An 18,173-nucleotide genomic window follows, 5' to 3' on the forward strand; every position below is an offset into this window, starting at 1 on the left:
GCATTCAGATTCAAATACATACACAGGGCAGGAATACAGGATTTGATTTTTTTTTTCCACAGTGTGCCTTATCTTGGGCCTATATTTCTGAGTTAGAGTGTATATATCCAGTTAAATACAAAACTGAAAAACTGAATTTAAAAAGAAACACTATGAACATCAGTTACTAGCACTTCAAAACACAATACACTTTCAGATGGCTACTTGGGTTTTAAACATTTTGCACAACTTTTCATTTTTTAGATTATAGATGTAAAAAATAAAACTAGAGATAAATGATGATAAATTGGATTTTTTAATCCCAGCACTTTGGGAGGCCGAGGCGGGCAGATCACAAGGTTAAGAGATGGAGACCATCCTGACCAACATGGTGAAACCCCGTCTCTACTAAAAAAATACAAAAATTAGCTGGGCGTGGTGGCGCGCGCCTGTAGTCCCAGCTACTCGGGAGGCTGAGGCAGGAGAACTGCTTGAACCCAGGAAGCAGAGATCGCAGTGAGCTGAGATTGCGCCACTGCACTCCAGCCTGGCTCCTGACGACAGAGCAAGACTCTGTCCCAAAATAAAAAAAAAAAAAAATTGGATTTTTTTCCCTACAAAACAAACATTTGGTTCAAAGTTTATTTCTGGTAAACATGTAAACATGGAACATAAAATTCCTTTTGAAGTAGGTTCCTAGGCTTTACAGTGAATAAAAAGAAAGAAAAGGTTTCAAATAAAGGCGTATATAAGTAAAATCCTTTGAGAACTAGTAAAATTAATCCTTACATGTGTGTTCCAATTTCCTTAACTTCATGATGTATGACATCGTCAATACAACAATCTGGTTTAAGTTCAGCCACTGCAGCATTGGAGGCTGAAAGGTTTAAACGCTGAGAACTTGTCTGAAGATCAGCCTTGAAAGAAAGTTAAAAAAAAAAAAAGTCCAAATGAGACTGGTTACCTACAGGGTATGGATGACTATGAGTAGAAAGAATAGGGGAATAAGAATAAGGAAAGAGGGATGAAAGAGGGAGAACACTTTTCTGTGTTAGCCTTTCTGTACAGGTCTGATGCTTAGAACCATAGCAATGGCACACACCCCCCAAAAATAAATAAAATCAAGCAGGAATTAGGGAGAATCCAAAATGGAATACAAACAGTAACAAATGAACCTAACTGTATTACAAATGAAGAACACAATCATGCTAGGGCAGAGGGAAGGGGAAAAACAGAATTAACCTAAGTTTGGAAAACAAAACCTTGACTGTAATCTATGGCTAAAGATAAAAAGATGGCTAAGTACAAATGTACTGTAGCTACTACACATGTGTTTTTTCAGTATTTCTTACCTTCAGAGAAAGAAAAAGGTACAAATAAGGAAAGGGGGGAAGCTACGATGAAGCCTTTGGTGTTGGACTGGAGTTTGAGGCATAAATATGAACACATGGTTTTAAAATATATATTCAGATGGATTTCACTGAAATAGATATACATGTATGTGCTAGAATATAACACTAAAAGATAAGTAATTGTCCAAAACAAAATTAGATGTCAGAGACCAATTAATTTATAAGAGAACTAGAAAATGACATTAAAGTCACCAACTAAGAAGTCTACTAAGTCACCACTACCTCGTCTAAAGTAGCACTTTCCCTCCACCCAATGATGTTCCATAATATTCTTTTTTTTCCCTTTGAACATTTATCACTTTGTCTTAAAACTAGTCTCCTTTACCTCAGTTGCTTTCTATCATATTCACCTTTTGCATCCTTTGTAACATTTATCACAATCTATAATTACCTTATTTATTATTTTGTTTACCTGTTTCTTTCTGTCTCCCCTACTAGAAAAGTCTATGGAGGCAGGAACCTCTTGTCTTCTCTTGCTCACCACTATAGCATGGTGTCTGGCACATTGTAGGCAATTAATCAGTATTTGTTGGATAATGAATGAATGAATGAATGAATTTATGATAAAACTTCAGGGACAAAAAAAAAATTGAGGGAAAGCAAATATCACATTAGGTCATGGGCATTAATGGAGGTTTTTACATGAGAGCTACGATTTTTAAAGTTTTTGTTTCTTCAAAAAAACAGTTTTGCAGTTAATTCTAATCCAATGTACTTATGCTAGTCACTTTGAAATGGGATATTTATTAGTGCTGTGTCTTTTTGTTTGTTTGTTTGTTTTGAGATGGAGTCTCGCTCTGTCACCAGGCTGGAGTGTGTGATCTCTGCTCACTGCAACCTCTGCCTCCCTGGTTCAAGTGATTCTCCTGCCTCAACTTATCGAATAGCTGGGACTACAAACACGCATCACTACGTCCAGCTAATTTTTGTATTTTTAATAGAGACAGATTTCACCGAGTTGGCCAGAATGGCCTCAATGACCTTGTGAGCCACCTGCTTCGACCTCCCAAATTGATGGGATTACAGGCATGAGCCACCGCACCTGGCCAGTGCTGCGTCTTTTGTTACACTGTTATAAAACAATAGTAGCTCACATTTATTGGGCACCTACTATGTACATGGCCCTGTTCTATTATTCATTTAATCCCCATATCCTGAAGTAAGTAATAGTATTATCCCCACTTCATAGACAATGAAACCAAGGCACAGAAAAGTAACAACTTTCCCAAGGTTATACAACTCGTAAGTAATAAAACTGAGATTTTTTTTTTTTTTTTGAGATAGAGTTTTGCTCTCGTTGCCCAGGCTGGAGTGCAATGGCATGATCTTGGCTCACTGCAATCTCCACCTCCCGGGTTCAAGAGATTCTCTTGTAGCTGGGATTATAGGTGCCCACCACCACACTCAGCTAATTTTTTTAATTTTTAGTAGAAATGAGGTTTTACCATGTTGGCCAGGCTGGTCTTGAACTCCTGACCTCAGGTGATCTGCCTGCCTCAGCCTCCCAAAGTGCTAGGATTACAGGCATGAGCCACTGTGCCCAGCCCTAAAATTTCTGAACATATATATATATATATTTTGGAGATGGAGTCTTGCTCTGTCACCCAGGCTGGAGGGCAGTGGCACTATCTTGGCTCACTGGGTTCAAGCAATTCTCCTGCCTCAGCCTCCCCAGTAGCTGGGATTATAGGCATGCAGCACCACTCACACCCGGCTAATTTTTGTGTTTTTAGTAGAGACAGGGTTTCACCATGTTGGCCAGGCTGGTCTCGAACTCCTGGCCTAAAGTGATCCACCGCCTCAGGCTTCCAAAGTGCTGGAATTAAAGGCATGAGCCACTGTGCCTAGATATACATTCTTAAACATTTTTGATATTAGAGAAAAAAAGAAATAATTGAACCCATTGGCTTTCTGTTGAATATGTTTTTTTATGTGTCATTTTAATCATAACTGCAGTTTTTGGATGCATAGTATTTGAAATGGCAAAGGAAAGGGGCTAGAGGAAACTTATTCTAAGTAAGTTGAACAGAGCTAGGAGAACATTGCACATGTGAAAGCTCAAGATGCTTTCAGAGGACATCAAGACTTTGGTATAACTGGCCAGGCTTGGTGGCTCATGCCTATAATCCCAGCACTTTGGGAGGCCGAGGCAGATACATCACTTGAGGTGAGGAGTTTGAGACCAGCCTGGCCAACATGGTGAAACCCTGTCTCTACTAAAAACACAAAAATTAGCTGGGTGTGAGTGGTGCTGCATGCCTGTAATCCCAGCTACTTGGGAGGCCGGGGCAGGAGGACAGCTTGAACCAGGCACAAAGAGGTTGCCCTGAGCCGAGATTGCGCCCCTGCACTCTAGCCTGGGTGATAGAGTGTGACTCTGCTTCAAAAAGAAAAAACGTTTGGTATAGTTAATGGGTTTATGTCTAGGACTAAAGAAAAAATACTTTAAAAACATCTAGAATAACCTTCAAGAGAACAGAGAAGCATTACCTGTTTTGTTTCCTGCTATTACTCTAGTATCTAGAATTCTGCCTGGCATATACATTTTTTTGAATAAATGTGTGAATGGCTAGTATAGACCAGTTGTTCTCAAAGTATGGGTCCCAGACCAACACAATCAGTAGTAGCAACTGGGAACATGTTAGGAATGCAAATTCTTAAGCAACATTCCAGACCAAATGCATAGGAAACTCTGGGGATAGGGCCCAGCAATCAGTGTTTTTAACAAAACCTCTGGATGATTCTGAGGTCTTTTAAAGTTTGAGAGCCACTGATACAGACCATAAGAGTTATTTACTATTTTTTATTTATAACACACCAATTACACTATTTTTTTTATCTCTAGAACACTTATTTTGGTAGCATGCTGAAGTTTTCAAACTTACTGCTGAGATTTTTAAAAATTAAAAAACAAAAAAACTAGTGGTTTCCAGTTAAACGTAATAGATTATACAAGCATTTGTATTTCCTTTTTTTTTTTTTTTTTTTGAGATAGGGTCTCGCTCTTTTGCCCCAGACTCCAGTTCAGTGGCAATATCTCGGCTCACTGCAACCTCTGCTTCCCAGGCTCAAATCATCCTCCTACCTGAGCCTCCTGAGTAGCTGGGACTACATAAATATGCCACTGCACCTGGCTAATTTTCGTGTTTTCTGTAGAATGGGGTCTCACCACGTTGCCCAGGCTGGTCTCAAACTTCGGGCCTCAAGTAATCTGTCTGCCTTGGCCTCCCAAAGTGGCACTTGTATTCTCAAAAACAATATTAAGATGACAGTAAGAGAATTTTAAAAAGTTCAAATCTACAATATTTTTTCCAAAATTAAAAGAACTGTAGGCCGGGCGCGGTGGCTCAAGCCTGTAATCCCAGCACTTTGGGAGGCCGAGGCGGGTGGATCACGAGAGATCGAGACCATCCTGGTCAACATGGTGAAACCCCGTCTCTACTAAAAATACAAAAAATTAGCTGGGCACGGTGGTGCGTGCCTGTAATCCCAGCTACTCAGGAGGCTGAGGCAGGAGAATTGCCTGAACCCAGGAGGCAGAGGTTGCAGTGAGCCGAGATCGTGCCATTGCACTCTAGCCTGGGTAACAAGAGCGAAACTCTGTCTCAAAAAAAAAAAAAAAAAAAAAAAAAAAGAACTGTAAAAAATTAAAGTTTTGAAGCCAGAATTCTGGGTAGCTGAAGTATAATTGTGAATCTCCCAAGATATTCTCAGAAAAGTAAAAATTAATAAATAGAACGATATAAAGCCGCACATTAATATAATAAAGGCAGCAAATGTCTAAACTTCAAACTATAGGTAAAACTAGATTCTCTTGTCATGAGCCTTTGCAAAGAACAAGAGAAGTTCAGGAAAAATTGAGCTGAAGTGAAGAGAGTAGTGCCAGAATTAATAATGTAAGCCACTGCCAGAAAGATGAAGTCCATCCTAAGTGTGAAAATACAGAGAAAGTCTATCCCTGGAAGATGAAAGCACAGTCTACAGGAAAGAGACATATAAGTATGTTTGACTGTTAAGGGGCAATTTTGGAAAGATAATGCAAACGTGGGAAAAAAAGAGAGTTTAAACAGGAGAGGCCTCTTAGAAGTTCTGCAGTGAGGGGAAAAAACAAGCAAGAGGAAAATATTTAGGATGCTACAATCCTAAGAAATGAGAAAAACTGAGGATCACATACCCTTTCTTTTTTCACTACCCTCCTCAAAAGCCAACCAGTAAAAAATATACTTTGCTCACACAGCCAAAGCACCCCAAACTGCATTTCACAGAATGCAAAGCCAACAACAGTCTTACTTTATATAAAAAATACTATAAAAAAGGGCCGGGCATGGTGGCTCAATGCCTATAATCCCAGCACTTTCAGAGGCTGAGGCAGGCGGATAACGAGGTCAGGAGTTTGAGACCAGCCTGGCCAATATGGTGAAACCCTGTCTCTATTAAAAATACAAAAACATTAGCTGGGCATGGTGGCACATGCCTGTAGTCTCAGCGATTCAGGAGGCTGAGGCAGAAGAATTGCTTGAACCTGGGAGGCAGAGATTGCAGTCAGCTAAGATCACACCATTGCACTCCAGCCTGGGCGACAGAGTGAGACTCCATCTCAAAAAAACAAACAAACAAATGAAAAATACTATTAAAAATACAGATGAGAATTTGAACAATTCACAGATAAAAATGGCTGCCGTGATAGTAAAACAGATAAAAAGTGACATAATACTCAAGCTGATTTACATACCTCAAAAAGAAATTGGAGCTATAAAAAGTAAAGAAATTAAATAGTAGTTGACTGACTTCAGGAAAGAAATAGAAGAAAAAGGTAACAAAGACTAAATTACAAGGCACCCAAGGAAAAACAGATTCAAATGAAAATTTACTAGGGACACTGAAGAAAAGCAGGCAAAGAAGATCCAATTTACATGTAACTGGAGTCTGTAAAATGATGAACAAAATAACAACTAATATTAAAAATATAATCCATGAAAACTTTCTGGAAGTAAAAGATCTGAATGTACATATTGAAAGGGTCCACTTGGAATCAGGGAAATTACACCCAAAGACCAATTTTGAAACATACAGAAAAAAAATCACCAAGGCCTCCAGGAAAAATTATGAAATAACTTACAAGGCAAGAGAATTAGACTGACCTCAATCCACTCAAAAACAACATATACAGCTGAGCAAATAAAGGAACAGGATTTTCAAAACACATAAGGAGATAAAAAGGTAAACAAAAGATTTTACATCTAGCCAAACTGTCCTTTGAGTATTCAAAAACTCCTTTGAACAAGGGCATGGAGAATATTGCACCCACAAGATCCTCCTGAACAATCTACTTGAGATATCTACTGCATCCAACCAAGATGTAAATAAAAAATGGAAAAACATGGGAAAGGGAAAGAGAAAAGCAGTGCAAGCAACAGATGAGAGTTAAAGAATATTAAGATAAACTAAAGACCGCACAGTAAGAGGGTAAGTTAAAAAACAGGGAACTAGGGAGGTGGACACTGGGACGTTATAAAATTATAAATATGAAGATAAAAACTAGGACAAAAATATAAACCTTCCTAAATCCAAAAATACATAAAATAAATAAATAATAAAGACAGAGAGATAGAAAGCACAGTAAATATAGCACAATATACTTAATGTTTTAATATAATGCAACACAGTTAAAACAAAGCATATCAAATCTATTAATACATATGAATGGACTTAACTTATTTATTAAAAAATTCAATTTGACTCACAAAGCAAGACCCAACCATATTTTGCATACAAAAGACATAAATAAAGAAAAAATGGACCAGTTGTGATGGCTAACACCTGTAATACCAGCATTTTGGGAGGCTGAGGAAGGAGGATGGCTTGAAGCCAGGAGTTCAAAACCAGCCTGGGTAAAAAAGCAAGACGTCTCTACCACCAAGGAAAAAAAAAATTAGCTCGGCACAGTGGCAGGTACCTGTGGTCCCAGCAACTTAAGAGACTAAAGAGGGAGGATGACTTGAACTCAGAAGTTCGAGTCTACAGTGAGCTAGGATTATGGCACTGTACTCCAGCATGGGCAACAGACCAAGATCCTATCTCTTCCTTTTTTTTTTTTTTTTTTTTTTTTTGAGATGGAGTCCCACTTTGTTGTCCAGGCTGGAGCAGAATGGCATGACCTCTGCTCACTGCAACCTCTGCCTCCTAGGTTCAAGTGATTCTCCTGCCTCAGCCTCCCAAGTTGCTGGGATTACAGCAACATGTTTCCACGTCTGGCTAATTTTTTTGTATTTTTAGTAGAGACAAAGTTTTACCATGTGGGCCAGGCTGGTCTCGAACTCCTGACCTTAGGTAATCTGCCCACCTTGACTTCCCAAAGTGCTGGGATTACAGGCATGAGCCACCATGTCCAGCCCACAAGACTCTATCTCTTAAAAAAAAAGAGACAAAATGATTCAGAAAGGCTAAAAAATAAAGATATGGGCAAAAAGCATACCAACCAAACTGAAATAGTAAAAACGTAAGGGTAGTGGCACAGATATGAAAAATAAGATTCGGCCGGGTGCGGTGGCTCACGCCTGTAATCCCAGCACTTTGGGAGGCCAAGGCGGGTGGATCACGAGGTCAAGAGATCGAGACCATCCTGGTCAACATGGTGAAACCCCATCTCTACTAAAAATACAAAAAATTAGCTGGGCACGGTGGCGCGTGCCTGTAATCCCAGCTACTCGGGAGGCTGAGGCAGGAGAATTGCCTGAACCCAGGAGGTGGAGGTTGCGGTGAGCCGAGATTGCGCCATTGCACTCCAGCCTGGGTAACAAGAGCGAAACTCCATCTCAAAAAGAAAAATAAGATTCAAGCCAAAAAGCATGAAACATGGCAAAGGAAAATATTTTTAAAGTTAAAAGCCACAATTTACAATGACTAACAATAATTATAAATATGCACCAAAGAGCATAGTTTACATAAAGCAAAATATATGAGATTTTAGAAGATAGAAACACACTAGTTATAAGAGACAAACATACCACTCTTAGTATAAGACAGATGAAGTAGATAATAAATAAAGATGTAGAATCCAGACCTAAACAACACAATTGATAAAATAGCTCTTATGGGCTATGCACGGTGGCTCATGCCTGTAATCCCAGCACATTGAGAAGTTGAGGTGGGTGGATCATGAGGTCAGGAATTCAAGACCAGACTGGCCAACATGGTGAAATCCCACCTCTACCAAAAAATACAAAAATTAGCTGGGCATGGTGGCTCTGCCTATAATCCCAGCTACTTGGGAGGCTGAGATAGAATTGCTTGAACCAGGACTAGGGAGGCGGAGGTTGCAGTGAGCTGAGATTGCGCCACTGCACTCCAGCCTGGGCTACAGAGCAAGACTCCATCACACAAAAAAATAAAATAAAATAGCTCTTATGAATATACATACATAGCTTTACAACCAATAATAAAGCATACACATTCTTCTCAAATACACATGGAAAATTCATAAAAATTCAATATTGGGTCATAAGACATCATCTGTAAGTTCCACAAGCTGAAATATCACAAGAACAATACTGACTGCAATGTAATAAAACTATAAATTATTAGTAATAATAAAAAAAAAAAAGCCTTTCTCCCTAAAAAGCTTTTCCATTAAACAACCCTTGGTTAGTAGGTGAAATACAAATGAAATTAATTCTTTAAAAAGTAATGATAAGGCCGGGCGCAGTGGCTCACACCTGTAATCCCAGCACTTTGGGAGGCCAAGGCGGGTGGATCACGAGGTCAAGAGATAGAGACCATCCTGGTCAACATGGTGAAACCCCGTCTCTACTAAAAATACAAAAAAATTAGCTGGGCATGGTGGCGCGTTCCTGTAATCCCAGCTACTCGGGAGACTGAGGTAGGAGAACTGCCTGAACCCAGGAGGCGGAGGTTGTGGTGAGCCGAGATTGCGCCATTGCACTCCAGCCTGGGTAACAAGAGTGAAACTTCATCTCAAAAAAAAAAAAAAGTAATGATAAAAATATTTAAAGAGCTGTTAATTTGGGCAATTTTGGAAAGTAATTTTACATTGATTATCATGCCTTAATGTTAGATAGGGTGTTTGGGACCTGTTCAATGCTGCGACTACCTCTTTACTACTGTACAGTAGGCATCGGCTCTTCCTTCCACCATCAATTTTTAATTTTTAATTTAATTTTTAAATTTGGTCTCACTACGTTGGACAACATAGCAAGATCTTGTCTCTAAAAAATAAAAAGTAATTAGCCAGGTGTGGTGGTATGCAACTGTAGTTACAGCTACTCAGGAGGCTAAGATGGGAGACTCGCTTAAGCCCTGGAGGTGGAGGTTACAGTGAGCTATGATCGCACCAACCTGGGCAACAGAGTGAAACTTCACCTCTTTTTTATTTTTGGAGATGGAGTCTCGCCCTGTCACCAGGCTGGAGTCCAGTGGTGCGATCTTGGCTCACCGCAACCTCTGCCTCCTGGGTTCAAGTGATTTTCTTGCCTCAGCCTCCCAAATAGCTTGGACTACAGGATTATCAACCATGCCAGGTAATTTTTGTATTTTTAGTAGAGATGGGGTTTCACCATGTTGGCCAGGATGGTCTCGATCTCCTAACCTCAGGATCCGCCCACCTCAGCCTCCCAAAGTGCTGGGATTATAGGCATGAGCCGCTGTGCCAGGACAACCTCACCTCTTAATGTCAAAAGTAATGAGAATAAAAATGCTATGCATTTGTATCTTTAGGATATAAAAAGCAGTGAATCATAGGAAAATTAACTTTTATCAGTATAAATCAAAGAATCAAAAAAGAATAAAATTCCTAGCTAAAAAATGGTAGAAAAAGAATAAAGTAAATAAACAGAAGCACAATAAAAGCAAAGCGCAAATTAATGGAGAAAATAAATATATTGGATATAAGCAATCTTTTAAGTCTTGGATTCTTTTTGAAGTTAAAAGACACAGACCAAGAGCTAGCTAACTTAAGAACAAATTAAACCTAAGAAATGACCAGGGGAAAATATCACAACAGAAGAAAATTGTAAGACCTCTATGCAAATAAACGTGAAAATCTACATGAACTGAAATGGATTATTTCCTAGAAAAAAACAGCTTAGCAAAATTGACACCCTTAGAGATAGACTGCTTAAACATATCCATAGGAAAAAAAAAAAAAGGAATAAAAAATGTAATCAAGGATCTCCCCCATTAAAAAAAAAAACAAACAGCTCATGTGATTTTGCAGGGAATTCTACAAATCCTTCAAGGAATAGGTAATCTAAATGATCCACAGGTCTCTGTATTTGTTTTGTTTTGTTTTCTCAGACAGGGTATTGCCCTGTCATCCAGGCTAGTGGCACAATGTAGTGGCACAATTATAGCTCACTGCAGCCTCTAATTCCTGAGTTCAAGTGATCCTCCTGCCTCAGCCTCTCAAGTAGATAGGACTACAAATATGTGCCCCACAGCCAGAGAATTTTTAATTTTTTTTGGTAGAGACAGCGATCATGATATTGCCCAGGCTAGTCCTGAACTCCTGGGCTCAAGGGATCCTCCCACCTCGTCTCCCAAAGTGCTAGGATTACAGCTATGAGCCACTGAGTCTAGCCTGATGCACGTATTGTTCTAAAGCACTGAAAATAAAGAAAAAATGTCTGAAATCTTTTATTAAGTAACCATAACACTGACACCTAAAACCTGATAAAAAGACGACACACACAAATACAGGTCAGCATCATGCTGTGCTTCATGACGTATATCCTCCTAAGTGATTCCGATGTCACAAATGGCTTATCTGGCTAGGTGCGATGGCTCACTTGTGTAATCCCAGCACTTTGGGAGGCTGAGGCAAGAGGATCACTTGAGTTCAGGAGTTCAAGACCTGCTTGAGAAACATAGTGAGACCTTGTCTCTAAAACAGCATTAAAAAATTAGACAGGGATAATGTCACACCCTGAAGTCTAGCTACTTAGGAGGCTAAGGCAGTAGAATCCCTTGAGCCCAGGAGTTTTAGGCTTCAGTGAGCTATGATCATGCTATTGCACTCCATCTTGGGTGACAGAGCTAGATCCTGCCTCAAAAAAATTAAAAAAAAAAAAAGAAAAAGAAAAAAAATAGCATTATGTATATATCATGAATCTGTCTAGTTGAGCCTAAGAAGACCCCTGGTGAGTACTGCACTGCTTAATATATAGCTATTTTTGTTATAAAAGTGAATAAAGGCATGAAATACAAATTCCCGTTTTAGAACATGCATACTACTGTATTCTTTTATTTTTATAGTACTGACATCTTAAATTATATGCCTTTGCTATTTTATTAATCTTTCTTATAAGAATAAATTCAGTATTTACTGATTGCCAAGAAATTCAACATTTACAACATACGAAGACAAAAGTATATGTTCTCAAACTTCTGAAAATCAGCTTTTCACAATTGAATGCAGAGGTTGGCAAACTTTTTCTCCGAAGTCATTAACAAATATTTTAGATTTTGCAGGTCACACAATCTCTGTTGCAACTATATAATTCTGTTGTAGTAGCTGGAAATCAGTCACAGATAATAAACAAATAAATGAGTATGGCTCTGTGTCAATAAAACTTTATTAATTAACTGACATTTGAATTTCTTTTTTTTTTTGTTTGTTTGTTTGTAGAGGTGGGGCTTTGCTGTTTTGTGTACGCTGGTCTCAAACTCTTAGCCTGAAGCAATCTTCCTGCCTTGGCTCCCAAAGCACAGGGATTATAGGAGTGAGCCACCACACCTGGCCTAAAATTTGAATTTCATATAATTTTCACATGTCACTAAATATTCTAAATATTCTTTTCTTTTCAATCATTTGAAAAGGTGAAAACCATTCTTAGTTCAAAAGCCTATAAAAACAGGCAATGGACCAAATTTGGTCTTTAGGCTGTCATTTGCCAACCCCTGATTTAATGAAAGGTAGAGACTCCATCCATATGGAGTCCACAAACATATGTACGTATATGCACAAATTTGTATCCAGTTTCTGAAAGTTGAGTCTATTTGTTCTCTAAGGTCCTTGTTAACTTTAAAACTCCATGATCATTTTCAAATTCATTCTAATTAGAGGTCCTTTTTGGCAATACTCTCATTATCTGAACTAATCACTCTAAGACAGGTTTGACAACTTCTCCCTGACATACTGTGAATTCCTACCTTCTTTTTTTCTTTTTCTTTTTTTGAGACAGAGTCTCGCACTGTTACTCAGGTGGCTGGAGCGCAGTGGCACAATCTCACCTCACTGCAACCTCTACCTCCTGGGTACAAGTGATTCTCCTGCCTCAGCCTCTCAAGTAGCTGGGACTACAGGCACGTGCCACCACACCACACCGACTAATTTTTGTATTTTTAGTAGAGAAGGGGTTTCACCATGTTAGCCAGGATAGTCTCGATCTCCTGACCTCGTGATCACCCGCTTTGGCCTCCCAAAGTGCTGGGATTACAGGTCTGAGCCACTGCGCCTGGCCCACTTTTTCTTTTGAAAAAATTTTTGTTAGCCGAGTTAGCATATTCTATCTTTTAATTTCTAAACTATTTCAAAGGTCTTCTAACTGTTCCGTTTTCTACAAAGCAACCCATACAATGTGCTCATATCAGTTTTTCTAACACAAAGAGTGATCAAAAGCCAACTGCCTACTGTTTTTAAATTTTTTTCAGAGACAGGGTCTTGTACTGTACCCCATGCTGGAGTGCCCAGGCATAACTCACTGCAGCCTCAAACTCCTGGGCTTAAACAATCCTCCCACCTCAGCTTCATGAGTAGCTGGGACTATAGATGTGTGCCAGCATGCTCAAATACCTTTTAAATTGTTTGTAGAGATGGGGTCTCATTATATTTCCTAGGCTAGTCTTGAACTCCTGGCCTCAAGCAATCCTTCTGCCTCAGCCTTCTAAAGTGTTGGAATTCCGGATGTGAGCTTTAAGCCTGGTCAGATTTTTTAAAAATTAATTTTTTTGCCTACCATTTTGCAAAATAATTTTTCAAAAAAGGCTAAATAAAACCTTAGTCTGACTTTCAAGATGCTCTATTGTATGGCTACTGATATAGTTTGGTTCTGTGTCCCTACCCAAATCTCATCTTATAGCTCCCATAATTCCCATGTATTATGGGAGGGACCTGGTAGAGATAACTGAATCATGGGGGTGGGTCTTTCCCATGCTATTCTCATGACAGCAAACAAGTCTCATGAGATCTGATGGTTTTATTTACTTATTTTTGAGATGAATTGTTGCTCCATCACCCAGACAGCCTGGAGTACAGTGGCACAGTCTTGGCTGCCTGCAACCTGATTCTCCCAGGTTCAAGTGATTCTCTTGCCTCAGCCTCCCAGGTAGCTGGGATTACAGGTGCATGCCACCACTCCCGGCTAATTTTTTGTATTTTTAGTAGAGATGGTGTTTCACCATGTTGGACAGGATGGTCTCAAACTCCTGACCTTGGCCTCCCAAAGTGCTGGGATTACAGGTGTGAGCCACTACACCCAGCTAAGATCTGATGTTTTTTTTTTGAGATGGAGTTTTGCTTTTGTCTCCCAGGCTGGAGTACAGTGGCACAATCTTGGCTCACTGCAACCTCTGCCTCCCAGGTTCAAGCGATTCTCCTGCCTCAGCCTCCCGAGTAGTTGGGATTATTGGTGCATGCCACCACACCCAGTTAATTTTTACATTTTTAGTAGAGACTGGATTTTGCCATGTTGGCCAAGCTGGTCTTGAACTACTGACCTCAGGTAATCCACCCATCTCGGCCTCCCAAAGTGCTGGGTATACAGGTGTGAGCCACCACACCTGGCCGATCTGATGGTTTTAAAAATGAGAGTTTCCCTGCACAAGCTCTCTCTTTGCCTGTTGCCATCCACATGAGATGTAACTTGCTCCTCCTTGCCTTTCGCCACGATGGTGAGCCCTCCCCAGCCACATGGAACTCTAAGTCCATTAAAGTCTTTCTTTTGTAAATTGTCTTGTCTTGGGTATGACTTTATCAGCAGCATGAAAAAAGGACTAATACAGCTACTATTCATCTGTACCACCTTACCTACTCTTACCAAGTGAAATTTGTTCACTGTTATAACACATGTGTACTGCTATGTCTTTGCCTCTGACTACCATGTCTCCCTTGCCTTGTGGTCCGTACCCTCCCATTCTTTCAAAATCCTCTTTGCATTCCCTCTTCTCCAAGAAACCTTCCTGATTGATGTAATCCCCAGTGATCTTTCATTCTCTATGTTAATGATATATATTGACTAGTACATTTTCTCACCCAAGCAATCACAAACCTTGTTGACTAGAAAAAATGTTTTCGTGCCTGGCATAACACTTATAATTTTTGGCATTCATTTGTGCTTGTTAATGAGAATTAAAAATTCTTGTATCAAACATGCATTTAATGAAGTGCCAAAAACATAATTGATATTAAAAAAACTTTTTTTTTGAGACAGAGTCTCACTCTGTCCTCCAGGCTGCAGTTCAGTGGTGCAATCTTGGCTCACTGCAACTTTCATCTCCCAGGTTCAAGTCATTCTCCTGCTTTAGCCTCCCAAGCAGCTGGGACTACAGGTGTCTGCCACCATACCTGGCTAATTTTTGTATTTTTAGTAGAGATGGGGTTTCACCATGTTGGCCAGGCTGGTCTTGAACTCCTGACATTAGGTGATCCATCCACTTTGGCCTCCCAAAGTGCTGGGATTACAGGCATTAGCCACCATGCCCGGCCTAAAAAAAAATTTTTTTTAAAGAGTAAAATACATGCTAAGTAAGAATGTTACTTACTTTTACCAATATGTCTTTTACAACTTGATTGCTATCATTATGAACGCTGATATAACTGGAAAAGGTCTCTCCCAAAAATATATTCCTGTAAAATAAAGTAAGTTTTTAAGCAGAAATCCATTTAGGTTTCACAATAAATACTCTGTTTGAGAATCACTAAGAACTTCAAATGGAGAAAAATTTACTAAAGAAGAGAGATCTGGTAAAATATTGTTTCAACATTCCTTTGTTCACATTAGGTCACTCATTCATTACCTAGCGCAATTCAAAATATGAATGTAATCTACAAAACATGATGTATCTTGGCCTTTGACTACTGTACAAAATGCCAATCTTGATAGAGATAAGACTCACTGAAATCACGTCTATGCTAAAGTCTTAAGATTTGTATCCGAACAGGTTAGAAAAAGCCAAGTTTCCATTCTTGAAATAATTTATGCCCTGAGTCTAGAAGAGATCTAAGCTACTGATATTGGGGTATTTTTACCAATTTATTTCCTAAGTTATTTGTATAAAAATCAGCAGTAGCTTTATTTTACATCGTTTTATACTTTTTACATTAATATATTTCCCAGTTTTTCAAGACTCTAGTCAATGACCACATTCTGTAAAAGTATAAAAACAAACTGTAAAATTCCTTTTTTGTCTCAAATTCTGTGAGTTGCAAACTCACAGAAGCCGGAGTGGAACCAGGGGCTTCTACCTTATTATTAATCTAGATTAACAATAAAGCTAAGAATAACAGAAGAAATAAATTTAGAGTTCCTAATTAGCAGACAAGTCTGATAACTCATCTTGGGAGAGGACTATGAGGCCAAAAAAAAAAAAAGAGAGCTGCTTCTGAAAAAGACATTTAGATTAGTAGTTAAAAGAATTATGTAGCCATTAAAAAATATCGTAGGATCTAATGAAGAAAGCTAAAATTCTATTACCCTATGAACCACTATTAACATTTCATTTTGGTATCTATCTTTTTTTTTAAATAGGAGAAAGCTATAATCACATAGTATGTCTTATAATAATATTTTTGCCACTCAAATGCATCATGGGCTGGGTGCGTTGGCTCATACCTATAATCCCAGCACTTTAGGAGGCAGAGGCGGGTGGATCACCAGAGGTGAGGAGTTCAAGATCAGCCTGGCTAACATGGTGAAACACAGTCTTTACTAAAAACACAAAAATTAGTCAGGGCGGTGGCATGTGCCTGTATCCCAACTACTCAGGAGGCTGAGGCAGGAGAACTGCGTGAACCCAGGAGGTAGAGGTTGCACTGAGCTGAGATATTACCACTGCACTCCAGTCTGGGCAACAGAGCAAGACTCCCATCTCAAAAAAAAAAAGTAAATGTATCATAAAGTGTTTTCTCATCCCATAGCTGTTTTTGAAAACACAATTTGTAATAGCTTTACAAGGTTTCTTATGTGAATATGTCATACCTACCCAAAATTTTGTGGTAAAGTCAGCATCTCTCCCAACATTAAAACTTCTGCACCATTAACAGTTGAAGGATCATCTCTCATCAGCTGGTTAAAGAGATCACCTCAATGAAGAGAAAAACATAAAATTCTAACATCTACCTTTTAAATAACTTTTACTTATATAAAGAAATAGCTGAGAGAGACATTTTAAAAAACAAACTCTTGATAAAAATGAGATTTAAAAAGTCTAATTTCTAGATTTTAATACAACAAAAGCATGTCAAAAACTTCTGATCTCACAGGAAATGAACACTTTAGAAACAAAGAAAAATGTACACAATATGCTATAGAGAGCCCCAATAATTCTAAATAAAAGGAATGCTAATACATATATTGATGCAACATTTGAGGATGAAGGCAATTTTAATAGCATTATGAATATGAATATATCTTAAACTGTAAGTCTCATATTGCCATAGTATATAAACATAATGTGGACTTGCAGAGTACGAATAAGGCCTGTTACTCAGATGGCCACCTTTCACATGATACAAAAACAGGCAACAAAGAATCTAGCAAATGGTTAGTATAAGATTTACAAGGCTAGGCTTAGTTAGACCAAGGTAATGTACCAATTCAGGTTTCAACTTTTTCCTAGGTATAAATAGAGGAAAGCATGTGCCATACCAGGTAAGTCTTTCTCTTCACAAGTTACTGGGATATTGGTGAATAAAGTAGGCTTAGTCAGCCGCATCACTGTGAAGTATAAAAGTAAAACAAAACATTAATACTACTTAGGGTTAATATTCTCAAGTCTAGTGTATGATACTCATCCATTTTATACTAACATAAAATATAATACTACATATTTCCTAAGGTTATCACACATCAGTGATTTATTAAAAATTTTAATGTTACAAAAATAATTTTATATAAGAACCACTTATTTACAACTTATGAATTACAAAAATTAAATGTAACCATAATATACATTCATTATAGAGAAACTGGAAATTATTTTTAAAGCTTAAATAATATTAGGAACATAAGCTTTAAAAAATTCCAAGTGACTTCACTGTAAACAATATCAACAAAATATGAACACTGGAAACTCAGTGTTTTTTTGCTTTTTTTTTTGAGACACAGCCTTACTCTGTCACCAGGCTGGAGTGTAGTGGTGCGATCTCGGCTCACTGCTACCTTCGCCTCCCAGGTTCAAGAGATTCTCCTGCCTCAGTCTCCCAAGTAGTTGGGATTGCAGGAATGCACCACCATGCCTGATTTTTTTTTTTTGTATTTTTAGTAGAGATGGGGTTTCACTATGTTGGCCAGGCTGGTCTCGAACTCCTGACCTCAAGTGATCTACCCTCCTTGGCTTCCCAAAGTGCTGGTATTACAGGCATGAGCCACCACACCTGGCCAATTCTTTAAATAACATTAATTCTGTGTAGCAATTATAAAAATGTCAGTTAATGTATAGGTTTATATAATTCCAACCAAAACTAAGATTTTTGGAACATGACAGAATGTATCTAAAGTTTATCTAAATAAACAAATAAATGAAAATAAGCTAAAAAATTAATGGAGA

At 38.6% G+C, this 18,173-nt stretch overlaps 1 protein-coding gene across 19 annotated transcripts in view; it reads right to left on the minus strand.

Moving 5' to 3' along the window:
- The window catches only part of TRAPPC13 (trafficking protein particle complex subunit 13), a 54,306-nt gene that overhangs the window by 27,185 nt on the left and 8,948 nt on the right, over positions 1-18,173 (minus strand). For 11 of the 19 annotated variants that reach the window (XM_078365443.1, XM_008991996.5, XM_078365442.1 and 8 more), the window contains exons 2-5: positions 17,273-17,341; positions 16,608-16,707; positions 15,168-15,252; positions 769-896 (exon numbers count right to left, since the gene is read on the minus strand). In XM_078365443.1, coding sequence (XP_078221569.1) covers positions 769-896; positions 15,168-15,252; positions 16,608-16,707; positions 17,273-17,341 — 382 coding nt within the window. Of the gene's footprint in view, positions 1-768; positions 897-15,167; positions 15,253-16,607; positions 16,708-17,272; positions 17,342-18,173 lie in introns of those variants that run through there. The other 8 variants (XM_078365447.1, XM_054252630.2, XM_078365449.1 and 5 more) reach the window with 2 other exon arrangements.

The sequence above is a fragment of the Callithrix jacchus genome, chromosome 2 (assembly GCF_049354715.1).
Source record: "Callithrix jacchus isolate 240 chromosome 2, calJac240_pri, whole genome shotgun sequence".
Taxonomy (NCBI): domain Eukaryota; kingdom Metazoa; phylum Chordata; class Mammalia; order Primates; family Cebidae; genus Callithrix; species Callithrix jacchus.